The 19,095-nt window shown below is 23.2% G+C and overlaps 2 protein-coding genes across 2 annotated transcripts in view; both read right to left on the reverse strand.

Moving 5' to 3' along the window:
* LOC113561187 (actin-interacting protein 1-like) overlaps positions 1–2,237 on the reverse strand; it is a 2,913-nt gene extending 676 nt beyond the window's left edge. The window contains exon 1 of the mRNA XM_026967466.1: positions 2,220–2,237. Coding sequence (XP_026823267.1) covers positions 2,220–2,237 — 18 coding nt within the window. The remainder of the gene's footprint in view (positions 1–2,219) is intronic.
* Positions 2,238–7,295: 5,058 nt separating this feature from the next.
* LOC113561194 lies at positions 7,296–13,899 on the reverse strand. The gene is made up of 8 exons (XM_026967479.1): positions 13,836–13,899; positions 13,333–13,497; positions 10,773–10,966; positions 8,596–8,722; positions 8,388–8,518; positions 8,182–8,313; positions 7,713–7,784; positions 7,296–7,460 (listed from the first exon to the last, which is right to left on the reverse strand). Exons 1-8 carry the CDS (start codon positions 13,897–13,899, stop codon positions 7,296–7,298), a joined length of 1,050 nt encoding a protein of 349 aa, XP_026823280.1.
* Between the last annotated feature and the right edge of the window lie 5,196 nt (positions 13,900–19,095).

Raw genomic sequence — 19,095 nt, forward strand, 5'->3', positions numbered from 1 at the left:
AAAATTTGAACCAGTCGGTTTTTTTAAACTTATATACTTAAGACAATATGTGTTTGATAATGGGGTTCGAATTAAAGATATGGAGGTGATGATTTTATAAAAATTGTTATATGTAATATGTCTATCAATATAATAATTTGTAAAAATGGCCAAAGTAATAATAAATACTTGAACTAATATAAACATACATTTTCTATTTTGTAAAATCATATCTAAGGACTATAATCCTTAGTATTATTATTTTGATAAATACGAAATTGCTGTATACATTTTTTGGTTATGAATACATAAACAATTTGAAGAAGATTATTTACCAAATAATTTACTGTACAATTAAGAAATTTTCTTTGTAAAATAGAAGTTTTTATTTTTATACTCGTAATTCTAAAATCAGTGTTAGAATAATTAAATAAAATTTTTTATAGTAGTTTTTATTATAGTGAATAATCTAATATACTTTTACCCTATCAAAAAATGTAATCAAATGTATTTTATTAATTTAATTTATTTAATAATTTTGTAAACACTTAAAATAATAATTATGTAGGTATTTTTTTCCCAAAAACCATTTATTTACCTTGTGCTGTAATCGATGGAGAATATAAAGTATACCCAAAATAAGCACTAATATAATTTTCATTTTAATTATTACATGAATTGATGAGATATTATATCAACTTAAAGTTTTGCAATTATCATTAAATGTTTCGTAACATTTTATTATAAAAAAAACAATTTTAAATAATGTTAAGTGTCATTTATAATTTATTAATTATTTAAACCAATAAATAATGTTTATGATTAATATCTAAAATTAGAACACATGTGATATAAATGTACAAACAATATTGTATTTAATGGTATACAAATATAAAAATTAAAATATATGTGAGTACTTAGTATATACTCGTAATAATAATATAATCATCTAAATTGTATCTAAAATGTTTCATTTTTTTGTTTCAGTTATATTATGAAAATAACGATTAGTACTATAAATTGTAACTTAATCCGCTGTATGGTTAGTTTTTATTTTTTGTAACTATAACGATTCAATTATAAACTAAAACTATGTTAAGATTATATTGAATCATAATATATTTTAGGTCCTCAGAGGAACGATTTGACGTATTTGGACGTATTGATGTACAATAATGTTATTAACGTGTAAATATATCGTTTGTTCAAATAATGTTTAAAATTTTTGAAATTTATAGTTTTTTGCACGTACTATAATTATTCTTGATTTAAGATTTTTACTTAAAAAAATTATTTCCATCTTATTTTATTTAAAAACTGTTATATAAAATATTAAAAAAAACTAAAAATAAACTAAAAACATATATTCAAATCATAGTTTTATTAAAAAAAAAAGTTATAGCGAAGAAGGTATGGTGTTAAAAAATACATAATTATTGAGTTGGAAGTCGATATTTTAATTCAGTGCAATTCAGTGGGGTGTTCATGTGATAATATTTTTATTGATATAGTTTCTATTTATAATATCAATTTAAAATGTTAAATATTTTGTTTTATTTGCCTAATATTATAGTTCCTAGAATTCCAACAGTTAAAAAAAAGTTAATTTAGATGATTTTTAAACAGAATATAAATGTTGCAACTAGTCAAAAAAGCTGTTTGTTTTAGTATTAAAACTTATTGAAGTTTTCTAAATAATTTTTTTAATATATAGCAAATATTTTTTTCAAATTAATCAATATAAGTGATTCTAATACCATACTCATTAGTCATGTAGTATGACAATAATTTTTATACCGTAAAATTTAACACTTTAAAAAATTGTACAAGAATTACGGATACCTAATGCATTCAACTATAGTTTTCTCTTTGGAATTATTATAGAAACACAGCCAATTTAATAGAACAACAATATATGTTTACACACTTATACTTACATATTTACTTAACTTAACTAAACAGTAAAATTAAAGCGAAAAACCCGGATTTGGAATGATTTTAAATGGTTGTTCAAACTTAAACAAAAATCCTCTTGTCTCAAATACGAAAACGCAAGAAAAAAAAAAACAATCTACTAGAAAATGTCTTTAAATCCTAAGACCTCAAATAGAAATATCAAACAAAGAAATAAATTTATTAAAAAAAAATCAGAATTAAATAAATAAAGAAATTTATTAATAAATTTAAGTAACAAAATATGCAATTAAAAAAAAAAAAAAAAAAAAAAAAAAAATGTAAACCTTAATGTTAACAACCATGTTAATGTTGCTGAAGTAAGTAGATTAATAATAATAATAATAAAAAATCGTTGTATAAAACATCCGCCAAAAATTCCCCAATATAGGTAATTTTTATGATATATTGATATCATTGTATTGCACTTCTAGAATTCAAGCCAATCAATTTTCTAACAATTGACAGTTCATTCATATTATAACCCAATGTTCTTATCGATAATTTCTTATATATTTTTTTTTTTATAATAAAATAAACTTCTTTACCTATAACCATGTATAACTATGTACCAGATGGTCAAATAAGAGTAATGACAAATCATTAAATCAATCATTTAAATACCGGATTTGTTTAAGTAATATTTTTCTTTTCGTATAATACAAACCATATAGGAAGGAGTATTCTCATAGGGTATACTACATAAGATTTTTTTTTCAATATTATTGAAATGCTCATTACCATAAGAAAAATATTTTCATTGTATTAAATGTTTATATTTGATGATATAGTATACTCTCAAAAAAATTAATGGGAACACCACTGCATATAGACCTTTTGTACGCATCTAACAAATTCCTCTTTCTATTCCAATCCATTGTGTTATTTATTTTTATTGATTCGTTGTTATCATTTCTATTCTATCCAACTATCTTTGACGAGGTGTTCTCTTTGGTCACTTTTATTTTGAGTTTCTTATCAGGACATTTCGTATAAGTCAAAAGCTTGTTAAAGTTGGCCCGCACACCCTAATTGTTATTTTACTTATATAAAAAAAAACTAATACTTGATTTGTTTATAAATAAAGATTTATAAACAAATCAAGTATTAGTAGCCATAGTAACCATTAGCCTATAAAGTAGGCTAATGGTTTTTTTCATCTTTCATATTTTTGGTTATGATTTTGAACAGGACAGTAAATTTTCCGTTAACTTTTTTATTAAAATTTAAGTAAAATTTTTTCGGTCCCCTTTGTTGTGAATCATTAAAATGTTGTATGTTACATACGAAATAACAAAATGAATCATTGAAATACTGGTTGAATGTAATATTTTTGTTTTAATGTAATACATGCTATGGAGACCTTTTGCTCCCTTTTATCAAACGTAAAATATACTTAATAATTTTAAAATTTTAAAATTTTGTACTTTATCTTTAAAAAGTCAATGGATAAACCAGATATGTTTGAATGGGTTTACGTATACAATGATTTATTATTGAATTTAAATAAACATAATAAACATTACACATTGATTTACTCAATTAGAAGATAAACTTGACGCCTCGTGCAGAGTGGTTAAATACTTTCTACCTTTAATCGACTTTACTTCTAGTGTATTATCTCTATTTTTTTATAATTGTACATATTGGTACATATTATGTTATTAAAATTTATAAATCAATTTTTTTTTTTTAAATCAATATGCCAATGCAATAACATTTTATATTTACTTAACAGAAATACACATTATACTTAGCTTAAAAAAGTGAAATTTTATCATTAACTTTTATTTATCTTTAATTAAATTGATTAATATAGTTTATTTATTTAATGTAGGACATTCTGAAAAAGAATTTGATTTCCATCCGTCGATTATTGACTTTGATACTGTATATTTTGAACAACCACATTTGTTATCGAAATCATCTGCATCAAGATATTGTATAATAATTCCAGAGTAGAACTGTTTCACGTAAGCTCCCTAAAAGAAAGAAACGACAAAATAAATAATACTAACAATACTTGTGTAGAAACAGCCGAAATATTTCCTCAGATACCTAATTTATAAAGATGTGAATAAAACTTTGATATAAATTCAATAATTAATTCATACATTAAAAAAACTATATATTTATTATTTTTAAATGTTTGAAAATATTTTTATCAATAAGTAATATTGTAAAATGGAAATATAACCCCAGACAAGTTATGTAATTTTTATATTTATAATACTATATAATTTACTATATTTACTTGATCATATGAAAGTTTTGAAGGGTTCGAACACCATGTACATGAAGTAGGATCGGTATGGCTACAATACTGTAATCAAAGTAATAACGATTAGAATGTTTTGAACCAAAAAATAGTAAAATATTAATAAAAACGATATTTTAACAATTCCAAAAATCTATTTCACGTGAAAAATATAATAAGTTGCTCTAAAATAAGCATGTTAAATGTTTTTATTTGTTATAAACGTTTTAAATTTAACACAATAAGATTCCTAATAAATATATTGGTTACCAATTATATAATACCGAAAATATAGTGTTAAAATATTTTTTTATTAGCGTTTGAAGTTATGGCAAGACAAATTTTTGATTTCTTTTTTTCAATTCAATGGAAAATTTTCTCTTGGTAAAATAGTTTAAAAATTGTATTAATAATTTATTTATTTTATGTAAAGTTCCTAAAATTTATAAAAATATCGAAAATTTACAAATTATTTTATAATTAAGAAAAAAAAATTAAATATATGAGCAGATTACTATACAAGCATAATTTTGTATAATGTATTTAGTGATTTATGCTGAAAAATTATTTCCATTCAGAATCATATAATTTATTTACTGTGATATATCATTAAATTCATTTTTAATACATTCATTTGCAGTGACTAACTCTACACCTACTGTATATCAAACTTGCTCCTTTTTTTTAAAATAAAAATAACTTTCCACCATTAAATAAATATTTATTAAAAATGCATCATACATCAGAATAATCTGTAGTATGCAAAAAGAATTTGGCAGAAGGTTCTGGAATCATTACAGATACTTGCATCGCAGCATATAGTTTTGATTTATCCATAGTTGAACTAGTGACAGCAGTAGTAACAAGTTCCTGAAAAAAACGTGCGAAAAAAATGTTCCTTTTTAAACTATAAAATGTTAATATTTTTAATAATAAGTGCATACTAAAGACGTCATATCCGGACTAGTGGTTGTTACTGGAAGCAAACCGATTTCTAATGCTTCATTATCACATACGTTTAAATTTGACATATCAATGACATACATTTCCAACACATCATTTATTTTTGTAAAATCAAAAACTTGAAGAACATAATTGAGACATAAATAATTTATTCACATAAATATTAAGAACAATAATAATTTGTTGTACTTGAATATTTTATATTTACGATTATTATTTGTAAAGTTTTCATAGATTCTTCCAGTTAAAACTAATCCAACTTTTAATTGATCTACTTTATTTTTAATCGAAGTGACAAAGTCACTTATTTTTTGTTCTAAATTTGAAACTGGGAGCTGAAACAATTATCCATTGATGGGATATATATTTTATTTTTATGTAATTTTTTTTTAATAATTTAATCTGATAATCAGTCTATGCATTATATATGATGGTTCAAACTTCAAACACGTTTTTATAAGCTGAGCCCCGCACAATTATTACACACATTAATATTGACTGAACTATTGCAAATTATACCATTTTTAGTCTTGGAATATCCAAGATATTTCGTAGTTCATTAAAAATATAGAAAAATTTCCTGATATGCATTACTATACCATTTCAATGTAAGATTTTCATTGTAGATGTTTATCAAATATTACTCTAAAATATTTGGCTGAGCTTGCTCTAGTTATAATATATCGACAGTTTTTTTTTTACAAATATTTGTATTTTTTTTCACAGTTTTTTTTCATTTTATTATTATTTGCTTTGGTTTGTTTGAACTAGCCAAAGGTATAAAGTTTGATTTTTCTTTATTAAGCATTAAATTATTGTCCGTTGATAATTTATTAACTACTGACAATCCTATGTTTGATTTTTTTCCCACATTTGACAAATATTCACTCTAAAAATAATACCGTATCGTCAGAAAAAGTTAATATGTTACCATTAATATCCAAATTTAATAAGTCATATACATAAATTGAAAATTATTGTGATGGACCTTATACGGTTCCTTGCTGTACACTATATTTAACGTTAACAATAAATGAATCATTTACAGTGGCTTTAATTCCGACTGTTTGAGGCCTATTAAAGAGATATGGTAAGAACCATTATCAAAATGTGTTATATCCTATTATTGTTTTAGATTATTTCAACAGTATTTCATGTGATGTTGAATCAAATGCTTTCGCTATGTCCAAGAACATACCTAAGTATTTTTTGTTTTTGTTTAATGCTCCGTGTATTAAATTAGAAAAATAGTAGATTGTATCGTCCATCTTAGCAACCTGTATTCTCCCTAAATCCAAATTATTTTTTATTAAATGTTCCGTAATCATTAATGAACCTTGGTAATTGTATTTTTGTAAATTTTTTAATAATATTTGAATACTATGAAACTCTTAAAACAATTTTAAGCGAGAAAATATTTTGAGGGGTGGTTTCTGTCCTTGAATTGGAGCTTTCTTGTGATATGAATGGTTAAGAACAAAAATTCCCATTACTTATTTTAATGAATAGACAGATATTTTTTTTTGTAAATCATTGTAAATATAATACGTAATTATTCAGTATAAATAATATTTTGATTGCAATGTTTTTTCAAAAATAAATTTAACTTGTCGTATTAATTATATAGTAAAGGAAAAAAAAATTCTATTATAACAATATTAACATGTCATAAATTACATAAATTATACTTATAGTAATATAGGCTGACAAACCGTCATTTTTCGTACGTAATGATTTATAATCAAATTTAAATGTAATACATGCATTACAGTGATTTACTCAAGTACGAGGTACATTCGAAACCTACTCTACAGCAGATTGGTTACCTATTTTCTAAACTATGGAACAATTTAAATTTAAGCTCAATTTCTCCATATATTTTTATAATTGTACATACCATATAGTTTAATGTAGTCATTTAGAACCATTATTTTTTTTTTTTTAATTAATATAATGCAATACAATAAAAAGTTATATTTACTAAACAGAAATACATATTTTAATTGATGTAGTTAAACATATTATTACTTTTAATTAATCAACCATGTATATTGATTAGTTAGAAATTATTTAGATGATTATAACTGTTTAAAGAAAAAAAATCATAGATTTTATTATTATTATTAATTTTAAAATGAATTGGTTAACATTCATCTATTTTAGAACATTCCGTAAAAGTACATGATTTCCACCCATCAATAATTGTATTTGACACTGGGAATTTTCCGCAACCACAACTGCATTCATAATCATCTGCATCCAGACTATCTAGGAATATTCCAATGTAGAATTGTTTTGCATAAGCTCCCTAAATCAAACAACAAAATTATAATAAAATGTATTGTACAATATTCATAATTAATATAATTAATCATTTTCCTTCTATGTAGAGAGGTAGATTAAACTGAAACAAATTCTGAATTAAATTTGTATTCTATACAAACTATAGATTTATTTAAAAATTAATGTAAAAATAAAAAATAATCTCGGATAAGTCTTTGGATAAATAATTTATAATTTATATTGGCTTAATTGTTTATTATATTATTAATATATTTACTTGATCATATGAAAGCTTTGAAGGGTTCACACACAACTGGTGTGAATTAGCTAGATCGTTACTGCCACAATACTGTAATCAGATTGAGAAAGTAATTTAACTATACATTTTTAGATTTTCTTTGAATTATATTTATTTTCATAAACATTTAACATTTTTAATTTATTTTTTATATTTTTATGGGCTAAGCTTCTTTTTACATAGATTTAATATATTATAGTTTATATTTACATTTACAATAGTTCATAACATAATAATAAGTTAATAATGGCAACAATACTGCATAATATTATTCATATCATGTATAAAATACACAAAATAATATTTTAAAATGCAATTTTGTATCAAAAATTAATTTAATATTCAAATATTGCTAATAGTAAAATAAATTACTTCACATAATGTCCTCTTTTTAATCTAAATGTACTATACATAATAAAATAATTATTTATTTTATGATTAACCATACTATTGAATAAGTTGTGATCTCTTTATCGAATTCTGCAACAAGTGATTTTGGAATAGTAACAGTTACTTGTATCAAAGCATAAATTTTTGATTTATCCATAGATGAACTCATTACAGCACAAGTGACTTGTTCCTGAACATAAATGCGTGTATAATTTTTTCTTATAAATTAGACAATTTTACTATTTATACAAAACAGGTACATACTATAGATGTCATAGTTTCACTAGTTATTGGACTCGTACCAGTTTTTTTTGAATTTTCATTACATTCGTTTAAAAATGAAAAATCAATGAAATAAGTATCCAAAATATCATTTGTAAATGTAAAATCAAAAACTTGAATAACATAATTAAAATATTATGAAATAATTTACAAAACCTATAAGTATACACAAAACATCTATTTTACTCACGTGTATTATTTGGAAACATTTCATAGTTCAAACCAGTTATGATTAAACCAACTATTAATCCATCTATTTCTTTTTTAATGGAAGCGGCAAAGTCACCTATTTTCTGTGCCAAATTTTCTATTTTAACCTAAAAAAAAGTATAATATTAATTTATTTTATTTCTATTATTTACAGGAATACGAGACAAGCCCAAAAAATAGTAGTGTAACTGTTAACAGTTGGTGAGTTTTGTTCAATGTCCACGACGGTTTTGATAGAAGTAGATGATTAGCCCGATGATGTTTTGGTTTATGTGTGGTTGAGAGTTACTTGGAAGTTAATTTTACATGGCTACAAGTATGTAAGGGACATCGTGTTGGTAAGTAATGGTGAGGTTTGTTTCTATTGCGTTATTATTTGCTTAAATTCAAGATGGTAGGATCTAAGTTTCTCACATTTCTGCCGAAGTCTTGTCGTGAACTATAAATATTGAAAGTATATTCACTGCTTGGTTAAACTTAGTAGAACGAATTTTGAACCAAGTATGAAATACAGTGTCTTAATTAATGTAAATGACACCTATAATTGGTCTAGGTTTAGAAGAAATATTTTTACCCAGACGGATTGGTTTGAATTCAAAAAGTGCATCAGTTGAAAGATTTTAGAGAAAAGAGCGGTAAGGGAGATCTTGTCATCTCAAGTTCTCAAGACCACAAGTCTATTAATGGAGATTTGGGTACATTGAAAATCATGACATTCGATTTATATCTCTCATATATTTGCTGTACTCTTGAAGAATATTAGTATATTAGTAATATTAGTAGTTATTGGAGGTATGAAGGGATTAGACTTAAGTACTAGAATATTTTAATCAAGCACGTTAAATTTTTTTAACGAGCAATTTTTTTGGTGATGTATACAAATTACTAGGAAAGAGTTTCAAGGGGTAACTTTAATTTCATATTTATATCTTTTTGTTCTGAGTAGTGTAAACTTATACAATTTCCCTAAGAATATCAACATATCCTTGTATAAGAAATTAAGACGAGTTTGACTTAACCGAAGTAGAAAAGGTTAATCAAGTCCTGGTGATGATTGCTTGTTTAAACTTTTAAAGTATGTTGTAAGATAAAAATAGTGATTGACTGCAAGACCAAAAGTATAGCCTAAAGCATGGGTCACCAAATGGCGGCCCACGAAAAAATTTTATCCAGTTCGTAGATAAAGAATAAACAACACATATTACGATAATATTAAATGACGTGTCACGTGTTATTGTTGTAAATTATTATTTTGTTAAATATTATTGGTTTTTACCGACAACAGTTGATATATCGGTTGCTATCGATTGTTCATTTTTTTCACTAAAATTTTTCTATTTTATTGTATTTATAATTAATTAATTAATTACTTTTAATTTTTTTCAAATATTTTAATATTAATTATTTTAATTAATTAAAAATAATGTTCTCATTACATTCAATTTTCAAATAAAACCTATATTGTCCTAATATATTATATTAAAAATGTGTACTTAAAATGTTGATGGCTCTTCAAAAATTTTCATATTCCTTATGTGACCCTTCAAAAATAGTAATTGGTGACCCCTGGCTTGAAGTATAATGGATAGATATAGAATGTATAAGCGAACACTTAGATTTGATGCGCAAACGAGATTCATAATATATTATATATTATAGAATAGTATAGATAGTAAAAATGTGTACAATAGATAGCGAAGCGTGAGACTTTATATTGAGCGAGCAGACTAACACTGAAACAATGAACACTGTTAATAAATAGCTGATCGGCTTAACACAACCGTAGATTATGAAAAGTGGACACGGATTGTTCAAACTAGGAATTCAAGGTTTTTTATTAGAGAACTAGAAATAACTTTACACTAATACTATTAGATAACTAGACTTTACATATTACTACGGCACTACGTCATATTTATAAAATAGTAATACTATTTTTAATGATACTGACTAAGATTATATTGAAATATATCTATTCAGAACATTTAATATTCTAGTAAAAGAAATTATGGAAAAAAATATAAAATATTTTGGTTTTATTTATGGATATTGAATTTATTATTAAAATTTATCATTTTAAAATTTAAAATTTAATTAATATTAGAACGTAACAACTACGATTTAATAAACAATTTAATAATACCATATTTAACTCACATATATATCTCGGCAATTAATAATAAGACCACCAATTTTGTATTTATTTAAAAAATCGACCAATGGATTAAATTTTTGAGTATTGTATAAATCTATATCCGGAGGATCAAAAATTGTGCCCCAATCATCTTCATCTATGAACCCGATGCTTAAGAAAACAATTTTGTTAGCTTCTGACAAACTTTGTATTATATCTATAATTATTAAAAATTAAAATATTGATATGATTACAAATTACATAAAGTATTTAATATGTAGTTTGTATTAGTTATCTCATTAGTAATTATATAAAAATGTATAAATAGGTAATAATAATAATTTATCGATATGATATGTACATTTGTCATTATATAATAGTCCAAAATAAATAAATGGTGAGTTATTAATAACGGTTATTAAGTATAATACATTACAATGTAATAAAAAAACCACTGTATTTATATTTGGTTATCGTCACTGACAACCAGTTTCGCATTTTTATCTAATTACTAGTTATATTATTATTGCCGATCAACTTCTGTCACACACCATTCATTTTAGATTCGAACAAGGAAATGTAACTATGAATGCATTATACAATGATAATAAATTAATAAATGTTTTATTTTTATTAATATGTCTGTCATCACTTATTGGAGTAGTAGAGATGATATGATTTTCATAATTAAGGGTGGTTTCTTGTTAATAAATAGATGAAGTTGGTACTTTGGGGTGATCAAGAGTAAAATCATCCGAATACTTTTCAAATAATCAGTAAAAAAAAGAATGAAAGAGAAACTGAATTGTATACGAAACCAGATTTTTATTAGATTAAAAAGTTAGAAAATTCAATGGATATTTTTTTACCACATAACCATAGAATTTTAAAATAAAAAAAATTATAAGCAGTATTTAAAAAAATAATATTTGATTTACATTTGGATGTAATTTGATATTTACATGCGCGAAGAATGGCATTTTTATTTATTTTAATTTGTTGTAATTCAAAAGTATTATTTATTGGGACTTGGAGTTTTTATTTATATTTTTATAATTTATACACAAATACAATGTTTTTGGAAAAAATATATTGTAATATTTTTGTAACTCTACAAATATAATCATTATTTTAAATAATTTTAAAATTTATTTTATAGACATTTGAATTTAAAATTTTGACAAAATAAAGTATTCAAAAAAAGAATAACTATTTTAGTTATATAGTTGTAATATAAAGGTATTATCGGGAATTTGAAATTATTATACATTTTATTTTATTTTTCTATAATATACAATGACGGTTTTTAAGTATTTAGATTAATATTAAGCTATTTCTTATTTATACGGTATAATCCCAACTGTATGACAAAAAGTAAAAATGATTACTTTAATAGTAATGTAAATATATCGTTAATGTATTTAATATTATAAGCTGTGAATCATTTTTGGTATACAATGATTTATTAAAAAGATACTGGCATGTGCTGTCTCCGTCTTACTAACATAGGTATAACATAATAAACTTGAGTTCAGCAGAATTTATTTTAGTCTTAATATTAGATTGAATTTATCTATTATACTTTATAAAACTTAATTTTAGATATATAATCGCATTCGTATAAACTATTTTTTATTGATGTTATTATTTTAAAGCGAGTTATAGCTGGGTATGTAAAATGTATTACATCTTTAAAATGCATATAATTCACTCTATAAAAGTATAATATTTATAAAACACTATAAGATGCCTTACTGCCTTAGATTATATTCTTAGTTAGTTTGGTAATAGATTAATTTACTTTAAATTTACCTTATTTTCAATAAAAAAGTAATAACATAAAATCGATTCTGATGAACGTAAATTTGCTATGTTATACGCATTAGAAACTGTAAAAATTAGAAAAACGAAGACAATAAATGCTAGCGTGACAAATACAAATTACAATACAAATTTAAATTAAAACATGCATTACAATAACTTACACTTATTCAAATACAATTGATATCTGCTAATATATAATGGAGCCTATTATATAAGTATATACTTTCCACATTGTTTCTATTTTAAATATTGATACTTGATTCATTCAATTCCATTTTAAATATTGAATAATTAATTATTTTTTCCCATTATTAAGCTATTAGTTATCTAAAGTGAAATCAAAAGGTGTACCTCTCGATATTTGATGGTACATCAACTTATCTGTTTATTAATATTCGTTATATTTTCTTTTATACGCAAACGATTAGAGTTGTATAATTTTTAAGTTATTAAATCATGCACATAATATGTTCCTCTTTTAATATAAATATCATAGAACAGTTTCAAAAATAAAAAAAGAATGCAAAAAAATATAATAGTATAAGTAAGTATACCTTAAATGAAACTGTCTTGGTGGAATTTTTTTCAAAAATAGTTTTTTTGTATTTATACATAGTAAATAAATACATTTAAACGGGCCACCCCATATATTTAACAAACAGGACTATATATACTCACATAACGTAAAGCCGAAACATTGAAAATCAGTTCAATCTACAACCTAAAATATGTATGTGTATTTAAGATATTTATAATTACTTTCATCTGCTTCCATTACATAGGTACAATCGTCACGGTCAAAAGCAAATTGACCTACTATAAATATATCACAACGTCCCGGTAATTCATTTATATTAAATATATAAGAACTGTTCCACATTTGTCCAGCTATATTGCAAATTACTGGATCTGCATTGCTCTCATCTTAAACACAGAAATACATATTCTATGGATGTAATAAATAATAAATCAAACAAATTATCAGTTTTAATGTTTAAACAATTAAAATGATGAACGAATTTAAAATTTAATTTTAATGATATTTAAATAAACAAAAATATTCTTACATAATATTATGTATGTAATACTATAATATTATTATTAATATTTATTTTTATGATTAAATAATTTATTTAATCATATAATTATATTTAGCTAAAAACGTAATCAAACCTATTCTATTCCTTTTAAGTTATCTAATATTTTTGGAGTCACTAATACAATTAAAAATTATAATAAATAATAAACAATTTTATAATCACCTTGTGTTGAAACTAATGGAGAATAAAAATATATACTTAAAATAAGCAATAATATAATTTTCATTTTAATTATTACAATGTATTATGTATGCGATATTGTTTCTACCTAAAGTGCTAACAACTATTTACTATTGCTGAATAGCATTTTATTATAGAAGCAATTTTAAATCAATTATAAGCTTTTATTAAATTTATAATTTATTAATTGTTTAATTACCTAATAATGTCCATAATTAATACAAAAAAAATAGGACATCTGTCATGTATTAAACTATATTGTACATTATAGTATGAAATCATAATATATGTTTGTAAATAATAAAATGTTACATAATCATCAACATTTTACATGATATGTTTTATTATCTTTATTTTAATCACGTAATTAGAAATTAGAATAAACAATGATATCATAAATTATTATCTGTTGATGGCAAAAGAAGACCTAACAATGTGCCAATCATGCGGCACCACGCTCTCTATCAAAAATATATTCGAGGAGCGCAGACACAAATAGAGAAACTTATTGATATAACTATATAAGTCACCTGATTAGAACAAGTCTAAATCCAAACCAACCAATGAAACAAACACAATTGAGTTTTTTAAATTACTCGAAATATTAAATCTAATATAGACAAAAAATAATAAAATGAACATACCTAGATATCTAACTATTTTAATTAAAATTGTATTTTTCTTCTTTTTTTTTTTAAATATAATAATGTATGTATGGATATAACGCTAGTAGTGGTCAAAGAAAAAATTTTATAATTTCAAGACTAAAAAAATACCAAAAATACTTTAAATTTGTGTTATCATGAATATTTAATAAGAATTTAAAATTATGTTAAGAATTTATTATTAAATTAAATCATCGAAATTATATTTTGTAGTATTGATAAAAATATTTAAACAAGTTCAAAACCCTCGAATATTTAATTCAAAGTTCCTCATAAGTAGCTCTTATTCAAACTAAAAAATAAAAATAAAAGTTTTGAAGGATTCAAATGCCACTTAGATGAATTAGAATCGGTACCGAAACAATACTATAATAAAAACGATAATGATTAAAATGTCTCGAACCGTAAAAGAATAAAATCTCAAAATAAGGAAAAAATATGGTATAAACACAGTACGTTATACTTTAAAAAATGTACATTGTAATTTTTACTCAAATAAACTTTAAAAAATACAACATAAAAACTGATAAACTATTCTTTCTTCATCGAAACTTACAAAAAAAAAAAATTTAAAAATGATTGTAAAAAATATATGTAATAGTAGCGCAGTTAGTACATTGGAGGTTAAAAGTAATAAACACAAGGTACATTTATTTCTAAATAATTGGAATAACAATGAATAAAAAAATATATCTGAGAAATCTGGAAATTTTACATAAATCAAATTAAAATCCAGAATTATAATTTAAAAATTTAATTATTTTAAGTTATGTACCTATAGACATTTTTAAATTATTGTAAGTATAAAGTAATTTATTTTATTTTTAACATTATAGAAGGTTAATATCATTTTTTATTTGAAAATATTGCACTTATTTTATTATTAGAATTTAATTATTATTATAATTTATATTTATACTCAACATTTAACCACATATTTTTATAAACACCGCAAAACAGTAAAAAAAAAAAAAAAAAATGCTTTCATAATATCTATAATAAGATAATATTTTGAAATAAACTAAAAAATGTATTGTGTATAGTGAAATTCATAATAGTTTAAATTACATAAAAGTTTAATTTCTCATGAATAAGATTTTTAAATTGCAACAAAATAATTAACATATCAGTATTTTTATCGTTTAAATTAGTAATTTCGTCCAAATTTGAACTTAAAATGTCAATAAAAATAATTGTTTTTATAAATTTTACGGTTTTTCGCATGAACTACTATGAAAGTTAAAATTTTTAAGACTTCGATATAAAAAGTAAAGTTTTTATATATTTTTAATTGTAAAATAATTTGTAGTTTTTAGTGATTTTGACAAAGTTTGTCAAAATTCTAACTCCAAATGCATACAAAAAAAGTATGGGATTTTGTATTTAATTTTCAAGTATTTCAAATTTCTACCAGTAAATACTTTTTGATCGTCATTTATGAAAAACAAATTTAAAAAAATGTAAATATTTGAACTAGAAATATTCATAAAAAAGTAATTTGGTTTTCCAGTAGAATGTTTTTTTCACTTACAACATGAAAAACTAATAAATAATCTCTTGTATTAAATTTTTAAATCTCAGATGTAAAAACAATCATTTTTATGAATTTCTAACTACAAAATAAATTACCGATTTTTGCGATTTTTATGAATTTGGTCAATATTTTAACTTTAAACGCTTATAAAAATATATTGTAGTTTTTGATTTTTAATATGTGATATATTTTAATCGAGAAATAAACGACTTATGAGGACTTTTGTATTAAATTTGCAAGCATTTCTATGCTGCATATAATTTTGAATCGACATTAATGGATTAATGAAAAAAAAACCAAAAAAAGTTTTTAATTTCTTATGTCTATAAATAAAAAAATAATTGAAATATTTTGAAAATGTTATCTTCTATTATTATAGTAATAATTTAAAAAATTAATAAAAATGTTGAGTATCTATAGTCAATCAAAGCATTTTATTGATAACTTATCGTATACTAATACACACAAAAAATATATATAAATTATTATATAGGCTGACTAGTCGTCTTTGCTGAGAATCGTTTTTCAGAATACAAACATATTTTATCATTGAATTCAAATTTTACACATTCATTACAATAGCTTACCACAGGAGTGCGCAATTTTTGCGGAGAATAGGAGAACATTTTTGCTGGTAGTGCACAATAGTAACAGATTTAACATTTTAGTAAGTTACCTAGACTTAAAACAAGCTGTAGATACCAGGACTAGTAAAAATAATAATAATTACCTATTATATTATTTCTTTTCAAAGTTAATGTTTTATACACAAACTATAATTCTGTAATTATAATGTTGACTTTAATTTTCGTTACATTTTTAATTTTCATATTATTTAACTAATAAACATTTAACTTTACTTTATAACTAAAAATTTATAATTCGATTTACACAAAAAACTATGTACATTCATACTTTAGATTTTTTAATATATGTATATCAGCAGTTAATTAACATAATACAATTTATTTTAACTTTTTTTGAGCCATTTATAAGAATGAGAAGTTTTGGATAGTTAGATCCTGAGCGATTTTTTTTTAAATGTGTGGACGATTTTGGATAGAAAAATGGATCTAATTTTTACCTTAGTAAAGTCAAAATTTTTTGTATTTTTCTTTTATGATCATAAAACACAAACAATAATTTAAGGAAAACGGGAATTTTTATGTTAAGCCAGTTAGTTTTTGACTAAATCGATTTCTTTATTTTTTTGTAATTAAAAAATAATAACCACAGATATTTAAAATGTCCTCTAAATGTTAATATCATAATTGTCTATATTATAGTATAATTTTTAGAATATTTTTAATTTTTTTTTCTGTGTGATGTTTGTATAGATATGAGAAATTTAAAAATGCTTGTATTTTTTATAAATATCAATAATACATTTATGAAATGTAATACAAAGTTTTAATCAGTGATTCATTTCCAAATTTAAAATATCAAACATGTATAGTCACAATATTTTTTTTAAAACCAGATTAAAATCATGATGTACAATTCTGTCCACTGTATTATCTGAATTTAACTCTGGAACGTTGAACAGTAAGAGGTTAGACGCTCTAATATTATTCTTAACTTAATTCGCTAATATTATGAAATCTTTCGAACAGCGCGGCACATAATTGCAGATGGTTATTTGATTTTTAAACTTATTAACTTCCATTAACAAACAATTTATCAACTGCTTTAACTCAGATAAGTAATGTAGACCTTTATTTCAGATTACACAGAACGATTTCAAATTCCGATTTTTTAAAGAAAGACATTTTGTTCACTCACAGTAAAACACAGGTCTGTATGAGTTGACGAGTTACATCTATCACATTTGATAGGAATATCTTAGATTGCACTTATAACAATTATTATTATTAGTAAACGAAATTGATGAAAATTAGATTTAAATTTAAAAAAAGACAATTTCGATTACATCACGTCATAATAATTGCAGACACAACCTACACGGAGGAATGCACAAAATGAACACTGTGATTTTAGCTTTAAAAATTGAAATATTATATTTACTCTTTTAAATATTAGTCCAATATCGATGAATTGTGTGTTCCTAAACACCTAAACATATAATTTTTGATAATTCGATTAAAATAATTTAAAACATTTTGGTTGTATTAGTTAATAATTGTTATTTTATTCAACTTTAACCGGCTTATTCTTGAATAGTTATGGTCGATATACAAACATAATATATTGCGAATTCGTATATGTAAAATTAAATATACCATCCATACTCTATTTAATATATTATAAAAAGGTGACGATCTAATTCTATATTTATATCCACAATGTGCTATATACCCGATACGTGCCTGATATTGTTGTTCAAAGAATTTCTGACGGTGTACTACAACCACCACCACCACCACAACCGTCGCGGTCGTTTCGTTCGTTTTAGTCAAACTATCTATCGCGAAAAGTTCAAACGGCCAAACTTGGCCAATTGTGTTAACACCATTTTGTGCCACGGTAGCCCGTTGAACTCTAAACCCACAAAAGGTCTTTAGTATGAGTATGTGTATATGACATTATGTAGGTGTGTATTTGTGTATGTAAGTGTGGTATTCATTGTGTGTATAACCTATTAATTCGAAATCAATGACTAAGAGCCATGTATCCTAACACCGTTAATTCTTTTCTACTAACCCATCGAACTACAAAGAGCTCAAAGTTTCTGTTGACATCGATCGATGAATTAAAGAACGCAAAATTCTAATTCGTAATTTATGACTTTGTAGTTAAGAAAACTTTTCCATTTGTTCTACTCGTTGTATGTATATGTATAATCGATAAATTTAATTTCTCAGATTATAATCTATTGTGTAATTCAATAACATTGTTATATTAAGATTAATAATTGTTTAATAATTATAACAGTTTTTATAGTTGACAAAAAAAAAAAAAAAAAAAAAAAATAATATAATTGTATTTGATTAAAATCGATTTACAGGAGTATTTATGCAAAACCGGTTGTTGAAAAAATTGGTTTTGGTTTTGTTTATTAATCAATACTTATTAAAATGTGTAG

Source organism: Rhopalosiphum maidis, chromosome 1 (assembly GCF_003676215.2).
Source record: "Rhopalosiphum maidis isolate BTI-1 chromosome 1, ASM367621v3, whole genome shotgun sequence".
Taxonomy (NCBI): Eukaryota; Metazoa; Arthropoda; class Insecta; order Hemiptera; family Aphididae; genus Rhopalosiphum; species Rhopalosiphum maidis.

Bases quoted from the DNA above. Each gene is read 5' to 3' on its own strand.
- LOC113561194 (XM_026967479.1), bottom strand. From the start codon at position 13,899: ATGAAAATTATATTATTGCTTATTTTAAGTATATATTTTTATTCTCCA. The intron at 7,785-8,181 runs GTATGGTTAATC...ATCTGATTACAG, and splicing joins AGATCACAACTTATTCAATA to TATTGTGGCAGTAACGATCT. The intron at 7,461-7,712 runs GTAAATATATTA...TGTTTGATTTAG, and splicing joins CAAAGCTTTCATATGATCAA to GGAGCTTATGCAAAACAATT.